At 40.9% G+C, this 18,958-nt stretch overlaps 1 protein-coding gene across 10 annotated transcripts; it reads right to left on the bottom strand.

Annotated features, from left to right (window-relative positions):
• Positions 1 to 7,213: 7,213 nt before the first annotated feature.
• Positions 7,214 to 12,506, bottom strand: LOC148010543 (putative polygalacturonase At1g80170). Of its 10 annotated transcripts, none has more exons than XM_087671100.1 (11): positions 12,334 to 12,505; positions 11,639 to 11,764; positions 11,221 to 11,378; positions 10,604 to 10,732; positions 9,771 to 9,941; positions 9,650 to 9,670; positions 9,262 to 9,469; positions 9,016 to 9,097; positions 8,700 to 8,808; positions 8,496 to 8,618; positions 7,216 to 8,026 (listed from the first exon to the last, which is right to left on the bottom strand). In XM_087671100.1, exons 2-11 carry the CDS (start codon positions 11,685 to 11,687, stop codon positions 7,760 to 7,762), a joined length of 1,317 nt encoding a protein of 438 aa, XP_087527226.1. In that variant the 5' UTR covers positions 11,688 to 11,764; positions 12,334 to 12,505; the 3' UTR covers positions 7,216 to 7,759. The 10 variants fall into 10 exon arrangements, with proteins under 10 accessions (XP_087527234.1, XP_087527233.1, XP_087527226.1 ...); XM_087671102.1 differs by lacking the exon at positions 12,334 to 12,505 and adding an exon at positions 12,114 to 12,262; XM_087671101.1 differs by lacking the exon at positions 12,334 to 12,505 and adding an exon at positions 11,944 to 12,083.
• Between the last annotated feature and the right edge of the window lie 6,452 nt (positions 12,507 to 18,958).

The following is an 18,958-nucleotide window of genomic DNA, read 5'->3' as shown; positions in this document are numbered from 1 at the left end:
ATTGCTGTGAGATTTGGTGTGCAAGCAAAGCATTGTATATTCCACATATTAGCCCTTTAGGGCATTTCCGCAGTTATTTTGGGCATCTGAGGCCGTTTCAGGCCCCGTTTTAGAGCTGCAAGGTTGCAGACAACAGTTTCAAGGTATACTGTGATTTTGGCTATATTGACCGAAAGTGGGTATACAGGTTACAGATTGCGAATCTGTAATTTTTGAGGTGTTTGCAAGAAGCAAACATAAGGTTTATCTGTAAACAGGTTGCAGATTACATGTACTGTTGAGCAATCAGTGAAAAAGGTTGCTTGGTATATTACTATGCACGTGTTGTGAAAGATTGTAGAAGACTAGCTTGCTGTGCTATATCCTTGTTTGTGATAATGGCAGAGAACAATGGAAATTTCATTATTGAGAAGCTCGACAAGAATAAGTACCCTTCATGGAAGTTCCGTGTGATGAACTTTCTCATTGGAAAGGGCCTTTATGAGTTTGTCTCAGGTGAAGAAAAGGAGCCAGAGCTGGGTATCCCTTCGACTGTAGATGAGTTAAAAGCATGGAAAGAGTGGAATGCGAAAGACAAAAAGGTGATGTACTAGCTATCTGCAGTAATTGATAATACTATGCTGGGACATATCAGGAATGCAGAAACTTCACATGCAGCTTGGACGATTTTTGAGAGTATGTTTTCAGTAAACACAAAGGCACGAAAGATTCAACTCAAGCAAGAGTTGAATATCTTGAAGAAATGAAAAATGTATGTCAATGAGTATGTGTTGAAGGTGAGGAGCATTGCAGATGCTTTAGCAGCGATTGATACAATGCAGGATGATGATGATTTGGTTTCATCCACTCTCAGTGGCCTTAACAATGAGAAAGCATGGAAATCATTTGTTACTTCAGTATATGTACGGAAACCATTTTCAGATTTTGATGAGCTGATATCTCTCATGATTACTGAAAAGATCAATATGCAGGGTGATTCGTCTAAAAGAAATGGTGAACAGGTCCAAGCATTTTACTCGAGTTCAAGAAGGGGACGTGGTAGATCCTCTTCAAGAGGCCGTGGTACAGGACGTGGTAGTGACAACCAGCAAAACATATTGAATTAGCAGTTTAGTGATATGCAAGTTTTAGGAGGTCGTGGTAACTTTAGAGGCAAGGGAAGCTTTAGAGGAAGAGGTGGATGGCAGAACAGAGGTTCTAACAACTCTGGTATTGTGTGTCACTACTGTGGAAAAACAGGTCATATTGCAGCCCAATGTTATGCTAAGAAAGATTATATTCGTAGTGGTAAGTTGCAGCAAGGAAACTATGCATCGTCTTCACGATAGAATGAAGACAAAAATGAACGTATGTTTGTTATGATACATATACTGAATGCTGTTACAGGAAAGGAAACACATGATGATGTTCGGTATGTTGATTCAAGTGCATCCAATCATATGACCAGCCATGCAGAATGGTTTGGAGAGATGCAGGATTTGCAAAATACAGGTTATGTGCAGATGGGTGATGATTCATGCCACCCAATTTTACATATTGAAAAAGTTCCCTTGTCCTTGCATGATGGTAAGACAAAGAGTCTTTCAGATGTATTACATGTGCCATCTATTACAAAGAACCTGGTGACAGTCGGTCAAATGGTAGAGCAAGGGCTGCAAGTCAAATTTAATGCAAAGGGCTGCTTTGTAGAAGACTTCAATGACAAGTGCAGGTTGGTTGCAAAGGGAAGTAGACTTGAATGTATGTTTACTCTAGATGTTGGAATTCCTACTATGAATGCTGCTATCTATGATAAAGGAAAAGGTGTTGTTGCAGATATTAAAATTTGGCACAAACGCATTGGACATGCAAATGTACAAAGACTGAAACTAATGCAGTCCAAAGGGTTGGTTACAGGTTTGCCTACATTTAGAATTGCAGAATTTCATAAGGTATGCAAAGCATGTCAGTTTGGTAAGCAAGCAAGACAACCCTTTTCACATGATAGAGATGTAAGCGAAAATATCCTTGATGTTGTGCATACAAATATTTGGGGGCCTGCACAAAATGTATCTCTTGAAGGCAGTTCATACTTTGTCACATTCATTGATGATTGTTCTAGAAGTTGTGGGTACATTTTATGAAGGAAAAGAGTGAAGCATTTGAGCACTTTAGAACTTTCAAGGCTGCAGTTGAAAGAGAAACAGGCTTGAAAGTAAAGTGCTTGAGGTCAAATGGAGGGGGAGAGTACCTCTAGAATGAGTTCAGTGATTTTTTCAGGTCTCATGGGATAAAGAGACTGTTCACATGCAGGTATACCCCATAGTAAAATGGTGTTGCAGAAAGAAAAAACAGGCATATTACAGAAGTTGCACGGGCATTAATGGCTGAAAAGAATATGCCCAAACATTTTTTGTCTGAGGTTGTCCATACTGCTGTATACATTATGAATAGAACCCCCACAGCTACAGTTCATGGGATGACTCTTGAAGAATACTTTACTGGCAAGAAACCTGATGTATCGCACTTAAAGGTATTTGGTTGTGTTACATATGTTCATATGCCAGATGAGCTACGGAAGAAGCTTGATTCAAAGGCAAAAAAATGTGTCTTTATTGGATACTCTTTAGAGTAGAAAGGGTATCGTTGTTATAACCCTGTCACATGTAAGTTCAGAGTGAGCAGGGATGTCATCTTTGATAAAATGAACAGTTGGTATGCATCTAGTGGTGATGCATTGGACGATGATGATGATCATGACACTCATGTGCAGGCTGAAAAGCAAGAATCACGAACTCTTAGTGGACCAGAGACATCATCTGGTAGTCCTTGGTCTGGGAGACTAAGGAGTAGCTCTACATCTTTAGGTGTATCTAGTAGCACTACAGGTAAAAACAAAGGAAAGAATAAAGTGTCAGATGGCATTGATGCAATTCTTGATCGAGAATCCAGTGTCTCAGAGAGTTTGGATGATGAGCTTGGTATTCCTTCTGTCAGGACGCCAGGTGTATAGAGAGCTCATAGTAATGTAAAGACTCCATTGAGTGATCCAGTGGTACGCAGATCTAGCAGGGTCAGATACCCTGTTAAAAGATTTGGTTTTGAAGGTTATGCAACTCACCATTATGCTTATATGGTGAAACTAGTTGAGGATGTTGAGCCCACTTGTTTTAAGGATATTGTTGGTCATACTCATTGGGATACAGCAATGGATGAGGAGATGGCTGCATTAGAGGCCAATAAGACTTGGGATCTAATATCATTGCCGAAGGGAAAAAAAGCTATTGGATGTAAGTGGATTTATAAGATTAAGCACAATGCAGATGGTTCTATTAGTAGATACAAAGCTAGGCTGGTTGCAAAAGGCTATGCCCAGACATATGGCATAGATTATGAAGAAACCTTCAATCCAATTGCTAGGATGGCAACTGTCAGATGTGTGATTGCTTTGGCAGCAGCCAAAGGTTGGAGGTTCCAACAAATGGATGTGAAGAATGCCTTCTTGCATAGTGATTTGCAGGAAGAAGTGTATATGGATCAATCAGCAGATTATGAAGATTTAGAGCATCCCACGTATGTGTGCAGGTTGAAGAAGGCACTCTATGGGCTCAAGCAAGCACCTAGAGCATGGTCTGACAAGATCAGAGAGTATCTTGTCAATATTGGCTTTTATGTTTCTGATGCTAATCACTCACTTTATGTGAGAAAGGGAGATGGAGGTTTGGTCATCATAGTCATCTATGTGAATGACTTGATTATTACAGGTGATAGTGATAGTGGGATTGCTGAAGTCAAGGACTTTTTGAAGAAGAAGTTTGAGATGAAGGATTTAGGTGAGCTAAGATACTTCCTTGACATTGAGGTGATCAGATGTGATAATGGTATATGGATGTCCCAAAGACAGTATGGCTTGGATATGTTGTCTAAGTATGGTATGACAGCATGCAAACCACTTTCAGTCTCGTTGGAGCAGAATGTAAAGTTGAGTACTGATGTTGGGGATGAGATAGAAGACCCTACTATGTTTAGGAGAATAGTGGGGAGTTTAATCTACATGACCATTACAAGGCCAGACTTGAGCTACGCTATTGGTCTTGTGAGTCAGTTTATGCAAGTACTTAGAAAGTCACATTTGGATGTAGTTAGATGCATATTGAGATATGTGAAGTCCACATTACATTATGGACTTTTCTATGAGGCAGGTACAGATGTACAGGTGTTTGGATACACAGATGCATATTGAGCTGGTAGTATGTCTGATAGAAGATCTACCAGCAAATACATGTTCTCTCTTGAAAGTGCAGCAGTTACTTGGAGCAACAAAAAGCAATCTACAGTTACTTTGTCGAGTATAAGTGCTGCTATTGTAGCATGTGAGGTAGTATGGCTGCAAAAGTTATTAGCTGATTTAGATGTACAGGTGGAAGATCCAATTGTCATTTATTGTGGCAACATGAGCAATATACAGTTGGCTAGGAACCATGTGTTCCATGCCAAGACAAAACATATTGAGGTACACTATCACTTTATGAGAGAGAAGATACTAGCAAGTGAGATTGATTTGGTGTATGTCAACACACATGATCAGATAGCTGACATCTTCACGAAGGCATTGAGTACAGAGAAGCTTCAAAAGTTTCGAAGCTTACTTGGAGTTGCAGAGATGCAGTTGAGCTTGAGGGTGAGTATTGAGATGACAAGCTCAACACATGCAGACATTAATGATGGACTGCTTGGTTAGATGGGTCCACACGTCTACACTTAGCATGTCGGTGGTCATTATGGCTCTCACATGGCCACTAACTCATTACCTATTATATTCAGGTTGTTACACCTATTTACAACTGGCATAGTTATAGCGCCAGTCGACTAGTGTAATCGGTTATGCATTGTTTGACTTAGTAGGCCACTTTCCTTTATGTTGTATCTTATCTATACTTTGTGTACATTGTAAAGTGTGTAAAAGAAAAAGAAGAAACCAGCAAGAAAACATATCGACCTCCATCTCTCCTCTTGTCTCTTGAGTGAGTTTCTCCTTGTGTATTTTGTGTATGTTCGACACAACATCTTGAGCAAGTCTCCCCACCACGCGATTCTTGACACCTTGAAGCATACATATGATGCATTGCCTTCAACTCCAAATACATTATTTCATTCGAAGATTTTGGAATATTATAGCCCCTTTGTCATGCCTACATATTGCTCTATTTTTATCTCAACTACTTGTTTGGAATCATTTTGTAAAAAGTTCCATTTAGTTTCTTAAGATAAAAACATTGAGGTGAGGATGGATTGTAATGAAGTGCTTTGTGAGCATTTTAGACATATTTTGAGATATATTTGATAAATACTTGACTACACTCAATCCTATATAAAATATACAAGAGACTTATTTTTCATATTTATCACAAGTAATATAAGATTAGTCTATTCATCTTTCATATTCTTCTTCAAGCTTTCATGGTTTCCATTCACTTTCTCCATTCTCTCATATTCTAGTATTTATCTTCTCTCCTGCAATCACACATTCTCTCTCTCTCTCTCTCTCTCTCTCTCTCTCTCTCTCTCTCTAATATAGCACTCCCGTATTGATGTTTATGTGTTGAAGAGGCATCATTTCAAGGCCATCTTTATAGCTGCTAATATATTCAATTGAGAAAGAACATTCTCGAATCAATTTACATTCATTCTTCCTCTACTACTTTATAACTACCATTCCTACTATTTTTATTATTCATTTTTACACAAGCACCCAATATTCCTATGATACTTATTATTCATTTCTATAACAAGCACTCAAGGTTTCTATATATCCAATGATTCATTTTGCATGGGCAATAAATGTTGAGTATTTCTTGTTGGTTAAATCAAAATGCATTCACAACATCACTAAAGTCTTTTGGGTACCTCTCCTTGATAGACTAGAAATTTTCTTGGACAAGGCTCATATAGGAGATCCATTAACAAATCATTCTCATATATGCCCCTTCGAAGTTTCAACAACCCACCTCAAAATATTATTATTTGATTGCTTCTCTTCTCCAGCTATTCTAAGGTGGAATTAGCTATTCTAAGGTGGAATTAACAAGAGTTTCTAGAGGCAAAGAAAAATAATAAGAATAAGTCATACCAATAAAGTGCCAAAAATCATGGAAATAAAAATGATCAAGATAATGGATCATCAAACTTCATGATAAATTGAGAATCATGATAAGAAAAGCTCTAAGCAAGTCTTATAAATGGATGAATCTAAAGACATGATTATTACAATGATTAAGAGATGTTGCATATGAAAGAAAACAAATAAGCAAATTTAAGAATTGCAAGGATTAAGCAGTGCGCATATAAAAGGAGACAAATGAACATATATAAAAGCACACCATGAGAGGATATGTTTCTTTCTATACAAGTGACACAGCACGCATCATGATAGTATACTAAGAGGAAAGATTTGCTTTTAAAATCTCTCTCCACAAGACATTTGGTTCCAACTTTATTGCATAATACATCATCCACTAAGATTTTGAGTGCATAAATATTACATGACTTGCAATAGAAATACAATCCATTAGATAGATAAATTTCCCTACCAAAATTACATCCATTCGCCTACCTTGTTTCCACACACAACACACACAAGTCCCCTCCAACACCATAATAATATTGATTGGGCTAAGGCAAAGCCATTTGACTTGTCTAAGTGCATTGGTATGGATTCAAAACAATTGGGCATTTGGCCATCTAACCATCCCCCATTATAACTTTTTCTTCCAAGTGAATTAAAACATATTTTGTAATAGCCAAACTATATATGTGAAATGAAGCTCAAAGCAAAACTTTAGGGCATTTTGATATTTTTATGAAGTAGACCAAGTTATAAATGGAGGGTTCAAAAAAGAGTGACAGTGAAAAGCCGATAAAATGACACTCTAAGACTATTGTTTTTAACATTTTACGAAATCCAAAATATTAAAAAATGCATATGGCTTACCCGTTTGACTAAGACTATTGTTTTTAACATTTTACGAAATCCAAAATATTAAAATATGCATATGGCTTACCCGTTTGACTTACATTAAGCATATATGTAATATGAAAAAATTCATATCATAACTTTAAGTGGCTTTAAAAACTACATTTTTGCAAAGTTGTCACTAAATTGGGATGGGGTGCATCTTGCTCTTGGGAACCATCACTTTATTAAACCCCTTACCCAAGGGACTGAGAAAAGACAAAACGCTAGAGTGCCTTGCTACCTTTCCTGAATCAACAGAATGAATAATAAAATTGGCCTTGTAAATGGACAAAATACCATCCATCTGTACTGTAACATCACTCTTACTATGCAGCCTGTCTTGAGGTTTTATGCTAAGATGATGAGGAGACTCCAACCCCCCAACTTATGAATAATGCTTCTGCCTCCTTTTGACTCGAGGACCTCTGAACTAACTTCTTCCACATCCAATCCAATGTCTCCTTGGCTATTAATTCTGCACATGGTTTTTATAAACTATTGTATACACTCTTATTTAATCATTTCTTTCACTGGTGTCTTGGGTTAAAGACTGAATAATAGCTTGAATAAATAATATGACTCATACTCGGCATTTGACAATCACGCACTCATATGATTGTCAACTGGAATATGTACTATGCTCACTTCTTACAAATGGTAAGCTCACCTTTTACAAATGGTAAAGAATAGGAAAGAGACCACTCTAGCATGTGCTTTGGCACTAAGAAAGAATAGAGGTGGGATAAGAGGCTCCAACCAAAACCACTAAGCTGTAGAATGTAAGGCTTTCTGGGGCTCTGACAAGGCCAAGCAATCAACAGCTGGGATAACAGTCCCATGGGCGAAACCTTGGGCCGAATGGCAAAGGGAAGTGCAATTTCCATACCCTGATGCTGGTGTCAAGTATACATCTTGAAGCTGCAGGTTCTTGCAGGGTGCCAAGTCGCTGCATTCTAGCTTAATTGCTTGTTGAGTGGCTGATGTTCCCCAGATGTTCCTGTAGAAAACTTGGCTTACTTGAATTGCTGACGTCTGTCACAAAACACAAGCAAAGATTGAATCATCTCTTACTTACTGTATCTGTGTGGAATTCCATACATCCTATAGGCTATAGTGGGTTGATTATCCTTAAATCCCCACATTCAAGATACTTAGATTTTATGACATGCTGTAGAAGACACTCAAAGCAGTTTGCTTTGAAGCTTGTTAAAGCAGGAAGGTGTATTGAAAACCTGCGGCTTGGTTGTTTGCATAGCATCAAGTTTTAAGAGTGTCTGTATGCACAGCTTCTTGTAAGATAATGTGGGAAGGCCTGGACCGATTGCATGGACCTTCACACGTGTGCAAACACAGCTACATGCACATGCACATGCACACTTTTTGTAATGAGTATGTGTCCACGCCCATTTGCATATAAACATGCACACGCCCCCCGGCCCCCCAAAACAGAGAGAGAGAGAGAGAGAGAGAGAGAGAGAGAGAGAGAGAGAGAGAGAGAGACCTCATTTTCTGGACAGGGATGAGCAGAATCACAATAACGTTGATCTATAAGGATGGGATTTGACACATTGTTCATCTGAATGTTCTCGAAGCGGAAACCAATCGCAGATCCTACTCCTCCCTGCTATTAGGTCAACAGAACTACTAAGAAGCATGCAGTTAAAGGCTAACTAATCCATGAACTTAGCATTCAGCAGCCACTAACCTCCCATGTTTTTATGCGTACCCCATTGGCAGTGTTTGTAATGATAGCACCATCAACAACCACAAGAGACACATGTTCCTCAGCATTATTTCTGCCCAGGCTCCCTATACTGCATAGTACATGGACAACCAAGACATGCCTTAGTTTTGCATTGTACCGTACACCCCTTCTTAGTCCTGACAAATTTATATATTATTTCTTTTATATCCCACAATAATGATTGCACTTTGGTCTGTCTCTCTGTACCTATGAATAAAACAATCAAGACAAACTTCAAGTTCGATAATAACCATGTATGTGGAATCTAGCAAAGTACCTTATTCCATGCCCAGGTCCGCATGTAATGTTTTTCATTCGTATATCAGAGGATCCACTCACGATTGATACACAGTCATCACCTGCATGTGGTGACTCACACTTTATCATTAGATCCCACGCCCAAACTGACAAATTCATGGCCTGTGGTCAACCATCCATTTGTAATGCTTAACATGCTTACAATTCATCATATGCTGTACTATATAGATTGCAAATGCCCTGAGAGAAGAAAACTCATTAGTACCTGTTGAAATGCAGGTATCCTGAATGAGAACATTCTGGGTACCAGAGATATGTATTCCGTCTGTATTTGGACTGTGCTCTGGTGCTGAAATTTGAAGATTGACTGCTTGAACTCCATAACAATGAATGAAGTTTAGATGTATCTGAGGGCTATTCATGCTCTGCAGATTTCTCACTCTAAGCTTGTGAACAACACTGAATCTGAGGGCCTACAAGATTGAAAATCAAAACACTGATCAGACCATGAAAACCATGTCCCACTCCAGTGACACAAAAAAACGCTCTGAGAACTCTACTTGAGAATAGAAATGCAAAACATAAATATGCCTTATATCTTGAGAAGTTGCACATTCCAATTTTTAACATCATAGAAGGTAATGTTGACTCACAGTTGGAGCATCGTGGCATTTCTACAGAAAGGAAAAGTAAATCATTAGCCTTCAAATATTAGCTGGCAATTAGCTTGGCAAAATAGTTCTGCAAGCTTTAAAGAAGAAACAGACAACTTACATTTGTCTTGTTAACCTTACAAGAAGCATCCCACCATTGTTGACCTTGCCCATCTATCAAGCCCCCTCCTTCCACAGTAAGGTCATTCAAGTGGCTAAAATGAAGCCAAGCATTTGAATTTGACTTATTCCAGGTATGAGGATCTGCAGGGGCTACTAGAGTTCCCGCAAGCTGCCAATGTAACAATATGATTTATACACAATTGATCATTGTGCACACATGAACCAAATGCAGCTTGTACACCTATCTACTTTGGTCGTACACTATGGAACTTTCAGGTATCCTTAAGTTGTCACTCAAACATTTGGTTTTTGAGGTCAGCATCATTAAGAGACCATGCAATTTAAATCACAATTCCATAGGTTTAAATTTGACAACTGTGCCACTGCACATCTGCAAAAGTACATCCTGCACAGCTTTAAATTCCATAGCAGTATATCTAGTTGAATCACTCCTGATTCTGAAACCAGTAAAACATTGCATCTACAGCTGTAAACTATGTGCCTGGGAAGGATATTCAAAGCATTATCATGACATACTTTAGCTGTCTTGCATGAGAATTCAAGCAGCAGAATTCTCCATCACCAAAAGAAGAATCATCAAACAATGTCCCTTAAGTTTGATAGTTCCAGTTGCGCTTTCATCCTCATGTGAGGATCCTTTATGATTAGGGACCTGAGTGTTAATATTTCTACACCACTTTGCAAAATACAGCCCATACTAAGTTTAACATGCTTTCAGCCCCATACTTATTAAAACATCAGACCAGTAACCTACCTACAAGCTTTTGTTTAGCTTTCTTGCTTATGTCCAGCACAATGAGTTCATCATACCTCCACTGTAAGGCTGCTCCCACAAGGACCCTTGAACTCCAGAGGATGAACCAGGTATGTTTTGCCCTCAGGAATAATGAAGACGGCTGAGTCCAGGGCACAAGCATCATTCCATGCGTCCATGAAAGCCTGGCATACTTAGTAATTAGCAAAAGCAATCTTCTAAATTCTGTTACAACTTGCAAAGTATCTAGTTTTCCTTTGAAAAACACCTACTTGTAGACTTGTAGCTCCTGTTTTGGGTACTGTTATTAAGGAACATCCGTTTCATTGACAATAAGAGAACGCACTAATATAACAAGATTGAGTCATGAATCCAAAACTTTATGCAACTTTATGCCAAGGTATAGTCTAGCAAGAGTGCATGTGCCATGCTGTACAAGTTTTATGAGATGCCATTCAGCTACATTACCATGTGATAAGCATCAAATCACAACACTCTTTTTGTTTGTTGAGAGACCAAAGGCTACATGTAACTAGTCTGAAGGAATGGTTACATTGTTAGAGGCATGCTTAAGTATACTATAAATGGGGAAAAAGGATTAGCTGAATCAACTTGTTTAAGCATACATTTGATCCTAAGAGTACTCAAATATTCCACACACACACACAGAGACCTGTGTATCATCAGTTTGTCCATCACCCATTGCCCCATACCAATCAACGCTCACAACATTGTATGGAGACCAAGGATCGTATGGAGAAGATGCTGAAGAATCATAACACTGTATGTAACCTTGCCCCATGCCATCCACCGCGCTGCAAAGCCTATCACCTGCCAGTGCCCCACATGTTTCTGATTGTGCAGTAATAATGTTGGTTAATTGCACCAGAGCAACAGTAAGCAGTAGAACAGTCCTATGGTTCATCATCCTTGACAATGCAGTAAGAAAGATCGACGCTGTGCCTTCCATGGTGATGCATGGGATATTTGTGCCCTAGAATGGTTAAAAGGCCACCAAGTGCGATCATTTAAACATGAAAACAGAAAACTTTGCTTGAGAGTGAAGACTGTTTTTGGATGGTTGGGCTTACATCTCAAGGCTGGAGGGACCCCTTTCTGGTTACGCAGGTTGAAAAACATGAAGTGTCTTCTGATGTATTGATATGACTGCAGTGTGTGGATGCATCCTCAAAGGGGGCAAGCAGCCTGCATTGAAACTGCAGGAAAGGTTCACAGGTCAATGGCACCTTGATAGCTTGTCCACGACTGCTTGTCATAGCAGTAGGCAACATAGATACCTTACAGATTAGACAAACAAAACACTAATCTGCAAGAAGATGGCTTAAGAGGTAGTCACTCAGTGCAAGCAAAGCAATATAATCAATCCTATGCATACATTCCAACAACAGTGCAATTGTCACAAAACCACCAATGGATGCCGGTCACAGGCGATGTGATTTCCTAGAGACAAGGGCCGCAAACTTGCTGCAGCAGTTGGATCTTGACTTGCGCTGATGGATTAAACTGGCTGTAGCAGGTTGATGTTGACTTGCATTGATCGATTACCGTGGCAGCAGCGGGTGGATGCTGACTTGCACTGATGGATTAACCTGGCTATAGCAGGTGGATGTTGACTTTCACTGATGGAATTAACCGGCATTCATTTCCTTAATTGGACGGCATGTAACCGTGCAGAGGCTCTAAATCAAAGCTTATTGCGCAATGCAAAACTTTCGCTTCAAAGTGCAGATTAGATAAGGGCTATGGAGGGATGCTGATAGCTTACCTGCTTCCTGTCTTGAGGGAGGAAGAAGGCACCGCCCCCAATGGCTCAGCCGACCAGACAGAGGCCTCTTGCCAACCGATTGATTAAGAAAAATTTGGGGCGGCTCTGTGGGTGTGAGAGATAGCATGCAAGTGCCAGGATGATGTCCTGGATGCAAGCAATAAATGGCGGCTCGTGGGGCACTTTTCACACAGGCATGACCCTGATTGAGACTTAAGGTAGAGCTATTTCCTCTTTGAGCTTTGGACGCGAATATTCTTGTGCCTCCATAGAGGCGGGTCATAGGGATCGAACTCACGCACCCGTTGAACTCAACTCACACACGATCCACTACGGGCCGGTTCACAGTAGGTCAGACGGACACATTCTCTAAAATGTATGTCCGTTCTGATTCAGTTCACACATAGTCGGATAGATTTTATATAAACACTTGTGCCCTAGCTTGACAACAAATCATCATCGGCCAGCTGGTAAACTCTTTCAGTTACTTTTGACATGGCACTTGTTCAAGCCTTCCGAATGGCATAGTGTGTTCAGCCGCCTTATGTTCGCCATAGATGTGGCGGACAGGTTTCATGACCGTCCTCAATTCCCTACGCCAATCCTTTTTTGACACATTCAACAGACGCCCGTGCGCTTCACCCATGTTCGGGCTTGTCTGAACCCGCCCTACATTACAACCCCGTTGGCTCCTCTTTGAACTTTGAAGTCTCTTTCATTCATCAATTCTATAAGAAAACTCTACCAAAGGTTGTGTGCGCGAGGTCGAGTTCAAATCTCAAGGACAGCTCAGAATGTTGCCATGCGTACAATCTCTACTTGCATTTCAAAGTAAAGGTGACTATAATATTAAGTAAGAAGCAAAAATAAGGCATGTCACACCCCACACAGTTAGACTTATTTGACATCCAAAAGGTTTGGTAGGTCTACACTTGACCCACTCTTAGTCTTGATTTGCCTCCCCCGAATGGAGGGTCTTGGCACCTTGAGAAGGTTTGGTAGGTCTACACTTGACCCACTCTTAGTCTTCATTTGCCTCACCCGAATGGAGGGTCTTGGCACCTTGAGAATCTAATACATTCTTTTTTAAACGTGATTTGTAACCCCCTCGATCAACAGCTCAGTTGGTTAGGACACCTGTGTGAATCATGTGAAGTCTGGGGTTCTAGTTCTAGCTGAGCGACTCACGGGGGCTCTTCATCGATGTGTGAGATTAACCCCCAAAAATGAGCATTAATTAGCCCCTAGGTTTGGACTATGTCTAAAAAATAATGACTGCAATTTTTAAAAAAAGATGATTTATCTCGTGAATTTCTAGCCATCTCTCTCTCTCTCTCTCTCTCTCTCTCTCTCTCTCTCTCTCTCTCTCTCTCTCTCTCTCTCTCTCTCTCTCTCTCTCTCTCTCTCTCTCTCTCTCTCTCTCTCTCTCTCTCTCGTTGGGAGTAAAGGCGCCTCCGCTTAGCCGCCCGTGTATTACTACACTCACAGTCACCGCCACTGCACACTACAGGTGGCAGGCGCCCGTTCACCGTCACTTTATTCTTTATTCTTTTAGTGACAATTTGAATAAAGGAAGGCCCGCTCACACATTGTGACTGTTGGAGTTCTCATTTCTTGCTCTTGCTCTCCCGCCATAGCTCTCAAGTGCAAGCTTTGATCCTTCTCACCTTTCAACTGGTATCAGAGCACGGCTTCCTGACTCTTGAGCTTGGCTTGTGGCATTCTCAACTTCCCATCGACTCCCCACTTGCATTGGGTCTCCTTCGCGGCAGCCATAGCTCATTCTCTTGAGCTACCATCACTCCCCGACTTCCCGAGCTTCTTCCCGGCCTATTGAGGTACCATCAGGGCATTGACATTGAGGTATTGCTTCATTATTTCAAAGATTTATCTCAGTCCACAAGTCTAGGTAAACAGGGTTTTCACAGGTTGTGGGCAGCCATAGCTCAAACCTCTTGGAGCTTCCTTCACCTGGATCTTGCTTCCAACCTATCAAGGCTTGTTGAGACTTGGTGTAGGCCTTCTTTGGCCCCCATTTGTACCCCCTTTGGGCCCCATTTTTGACACGTGGGATAGCAGACCCCCCTAAGCTAGCTCACATTTTTTTTGTGCCTATTTCAAAATCTGGCCCAAAAATCACTCTTTTTGTCATATCTCGGACATTCGGAACCCGATTCAGGCAAGGTAAGAGTCCAAGTTAGGGTTTTTGCACGCTCCGGACGCGATGGTGATGTCACATTTGCCAAATTTCGATGACAGAATATTCTGCAACAGATTTCAGGTCTGAGAAAACATGTATTTGTATGCCTATGGCTTATGTGATGCTTCTACTGATGTCTATTGATACCAAATCACTTGTGAATGTTATGCCTCTTATGTGAGATGCATTTGGAGCTGATTTAGCTCAGCCATTGACTGTTTTGAACAATCCCAGATTTGTCCAAAACAGGGCAGCCACCTATTACTTCAATTTTATGCTTACAGGTCTTAGCATTTGATGCCCAATTATGCCCGGTTGGTGCCTATACATACGGGAATGTATACCTATGGATTTGAGCTTGGATTGAGCACTGATATGCTCAGTTTACAGAGGTTATATGCTGCCAAAAACTTCAGGAGTGAAGCTATTTATGCTACAGTTGGGTTATGCATATTGGTCACACAGGGTGCTCCCGGTTACTCGGTATGATGTCATGATGTATTTGGACTATGTCACATGTCTTGTTTATGCTCCGGAATGCTTTTGAGCTGAGATTAGAGCTTGATTTAGGTTTGACTGTCACTTCTTTGCAGCTGGCATTTCATCTATGACATGGTTTATGCCTAGGCTACCCATTACGGGTTATGATGTCTTGGTGAATGCTTTATGCTTTGGTTGTGGATGGCAGTTGTTTGAGCTCGTCTCGACATTCATTTGAGTATTCCCTTGAGTAGTTGGACATTGTCTTGGATTTTTCCATTACAACTTGGCTTTTTTATTAGACCTTGGATGCTATTGAGGCATTGTCTTGGTTACCTATCTTTGGTACTCTAACTTGGTTTGATTGAGCTGTTGAGCTCCTTTATCCGCCTTTTGTGCCAGTGGGAGCATCTTGTATACTTGACTGACATTGAGCAGGAGGTTTATGCTATTTTGAGCATTTTGCAAATACTTGAGACTTTGTGATCTCTTACACTTAAATGTTGCATGGTTCATGCACTGATATCTCGGAATTGCTTTTAACCTGAGCTTGGGCTTTGCACTCTTGTGAGCATACACCTACTGGTGTCAGGTCTTACCAGTGTTATGTATACTTTGCCCTATTGTCCAGGGGGTATGTCTACTCACTAATGGATGCTTTGGTGACATGTTTGGGTGTTTGCTTAGGGTCTTGATGACTGTTTGGTACTGATTTATGCCCGTTTATGGCTGGCCATGTCTTGGCTGTCATTTATTGACTTGGTGCAGTGATTTGGTCAGAAATTGACTCTCACAGTACCCTGTTGTCATTTATTACAGCAAGCATATAACTCCGGACTGACATGGATTGTTCATGCTAAAATATTCTAAAATGATGTACTTTTACTAGTACTTGGTGGGCATCAACTTTGATTACACTTTTCTCACCATTTTCTCTCGATTTTGGTGATTTTTTTGTCATTTTCTACAGTAAACAGCAAGCAGTTTTGAACTGTCTACAGTCTTCCAGCTTGCATTATCGCGAGTTCATCCACTGATCATGCTATTTTCAACATCACTAAGCTTGATGGTACGATTTACTCTTATTGGAAGAGCCAGATTTGGCAGGTGTTAGTGCAGAAATCATAGATCAAACCTTTGAGGTTGAGTGGGCATCCGCCTGCAACTATGCCAAATGAGGAATGGCTTGAGCTTGATGAGTTATGCAAGTCCACTATTGTAAAATCTCTCATAGAACAAGTTCATTACAATGTATTTGAGGAAGAACATAGTGCATTGCAGTTGTGGGATAAAATCAAGAATCTCTATGACAAGAAAAGTCTAGCGAGTCAGATGTATTGGCTGAAGCAGCTTATGGATCTGTGCATGAAGGAGAATGTGACTATGTCTGCTCACTTGAGCCAGTTGCATGCTATACTCAAGAACTTGACTTCGCATGACATCACTTTTGTAGAGGATGTCACTCCTCTTTTCTTGCTTGGTACTCTTAATGAGTCATGGGATATATTCCGCACTGTAGTATGTGCCTCTCCTTCCAAGTCTTGTGAGAAGTCACGTACCAAATCCCGTGGTAGGAATGCAGATGTTACTTGTCACCTCCATTGTGGGAAAAAGGGCCATATTAGCCCAAAATGCCATGAATTGCGCAATGAAAGGCGCAAAGATAAGGGGAAAGACAAAGTGCAGGATAAGTCTTCAGATCGCAGCATAGTACATGCAAAGTCCAGTGTTAAAATTGAAGAGATCAATGTTATGCAGCCTAAGAATGTTGATGATGATGATTATATCCTAGCAGCTTCTTCTAGTGCTTCGCAGATGATAGAGATACACACTATGTATGCACAGTGTTTGCTCTTGGACTCAGGTGCGTCCTTTCATGTGACACCTTGCCGAGAGTGGTTTCATTCATACCGTACTGTTTCGGGTTCTGTGCGCTTGGGTAATGACAGCTCTCTTGATATTGTGGGCATTGATGATGTTAGGTTGTAGTTTCCTTCTGGTAGTAGTTTTGTTATGCAGGATGTACGTCATGTACCTGCTTTGACACGCAATCTCATGTCAGCTGGACAACTTGATGACGTAGGATATCATGTATATTTTGGAGACTCTGCATGGAAGATCACTCGTGGTAGACTTGTGATTGTGAGAGGTGACAAGGCTGACAGCCTCTATCCCTTGATTATATCCGCTTCTTCCCTTGCTCATGTTTTTTCTATGGGTTCTATCCCACATGTATCTCTTTGGCATTCCCGTTTGGCCATATGTCTTTGAAGGGAATGAAAATGCTTTCTGATTTTTGCAGTACTTACCGCCCCTTGATTATGCATGTTTTGATTCATGTGAGTATTGTCTTTATGGCTGGCAGACTAGGTCTACGCATAAGAAGTCTGGTAGGCCACGCATGAGTGAGCCCTTGGCATTGGTACATTCGTATGTCTGTGGGCCCATGCCTTGTCAGTCTATGGGTGGTGCCAAGTATTTTGTTACTTTCATAGATGATTTTTCACCAAATTTTTGAGCTTATCCCATTAAGCTAAAATCTGATGTCTTGGCTGTGTTTCAAAGATGGCTTGCATTGGTTGAGAACCAGTCTAGGTATAGGCTAAAATGCCTAAGGGCAGATAATGGAGGTGAGTATGTCTCACATGCTTTTGAGTAGTTATGTGATGAGAGGGGTATTAAGCGTCAGTTGATCACCCCCTATAGGCATTTTGCCATGTGCCCAGGGACAAGAGAAGTAAGCTAGATCCTAAGAGTGTCAAATGCATTTTCCTTGGTTATGGGGATGCATGCGAGATGGGTTACCGTCTCTAGGATCCGCAGGCGAGGAAAGTCATCCGCAGTCATGATGTAGTCTTCCATGAAGACAAGATGCATCGACAACTTGAGAGAGTTGTTGAGATCCACATGGTCATATTTTAGGAGGAGCCGAGATCTCCTACACAGCCAGTTGGACGCAGATGCTCATGGTCAGGGTGTTGGACAGGTAGCTGGGCAGGCAGCAGAGCCTACCATGAGACGATCTACTAGAGACAGATGTCCACCTGATAGATTTCAGCCCTCGATGCATCATGTCTTGGTTACAGATGCAGGAGAGTCTTTCGCTTATGATGAGGCTATGTGCAGGGGTGATAGTCACTCCTTGGGAGAGGGCTATGCAGTCTCAGATAGACTCCTTGCATAAGAATGACACTTGGGATTTGGTTTCCTTGCCTAACGGCAAAAAGGCTTTGCCATACAAGTGGGTGTACAAGCTGAAAAGTACCCCTAGACACCCCAAGCCGGCATACAAGGCTAGATTGGTAGCAAAGGGTTTTAAGCAGGAGCATGGTGTGGACTTTGATGAGGTCTTTTCTCTTGTGGTTAAGATGACCACCCTGCGCTTAGTCTTGACTTTGGTTACTCAGCTTGACTTGGATTTATACTAGATGGTATCAAGACGGCTTTCTTACATGGGGATTTGCATGATGAGATTTATATGGAGCAGCCCAAGGGCTTTGCAGAACCTTCCAAAGAGCACCTAGTGTGAAAATTGAAGAAAAATATTTATGGCTTGAAGTAGGTACCTAGGGAGTGGTATCATAAGTTTGATACCTTTATGCAGTCACAGGGCTACATCAGGAGTGCTATGGATCCGTGAGTTTACATGAAAAAAGCCCGTGATGGTTCTTTATTGATTTTGGTACTCTATGTGGATGATATGCTAATAGCAAGGAAAGCTCATGATGAGCTAGATGCTCTTAAGGCTCAGCTCAAGAAGAGCTTTGAGATGAAAGATCTGGGACAGGCCGCTCACATACTTGGTATGTGCATTAGACGCAACAGGCATCAAGGACTCCTCTACTTGTCACAGAGGGAGTACATTCATAAAGTCCTTGAGCGCTTCTACATGCAGGACGTAAAGCCTATTGGCCATTGCCTTCTTATGTAAAGGTATCACATGTT

This window comes from Lygodium microphyllum, chromosome 29, assembly GCF_053477565.2.
Source record: "Lygodium microphyllum isolate KBCC chromosome 29, Lygodium_microphyllum_v1.1.10, whole genome shotgun sequence".
NCBI classification, from domain to species: domain Eukaryota; kingdom Viridiplantae; phylum Streptophyta; class Polypodiopsida; order Schizaeales; family Lygodiaceae; genus Lygodium; species Lygodium microphyllum.
The sequence above is the reverse complement of the archived record's forward strand: the minus strand, read 5'-3'. Positions and strand labels throughout refer to the sequence as shown.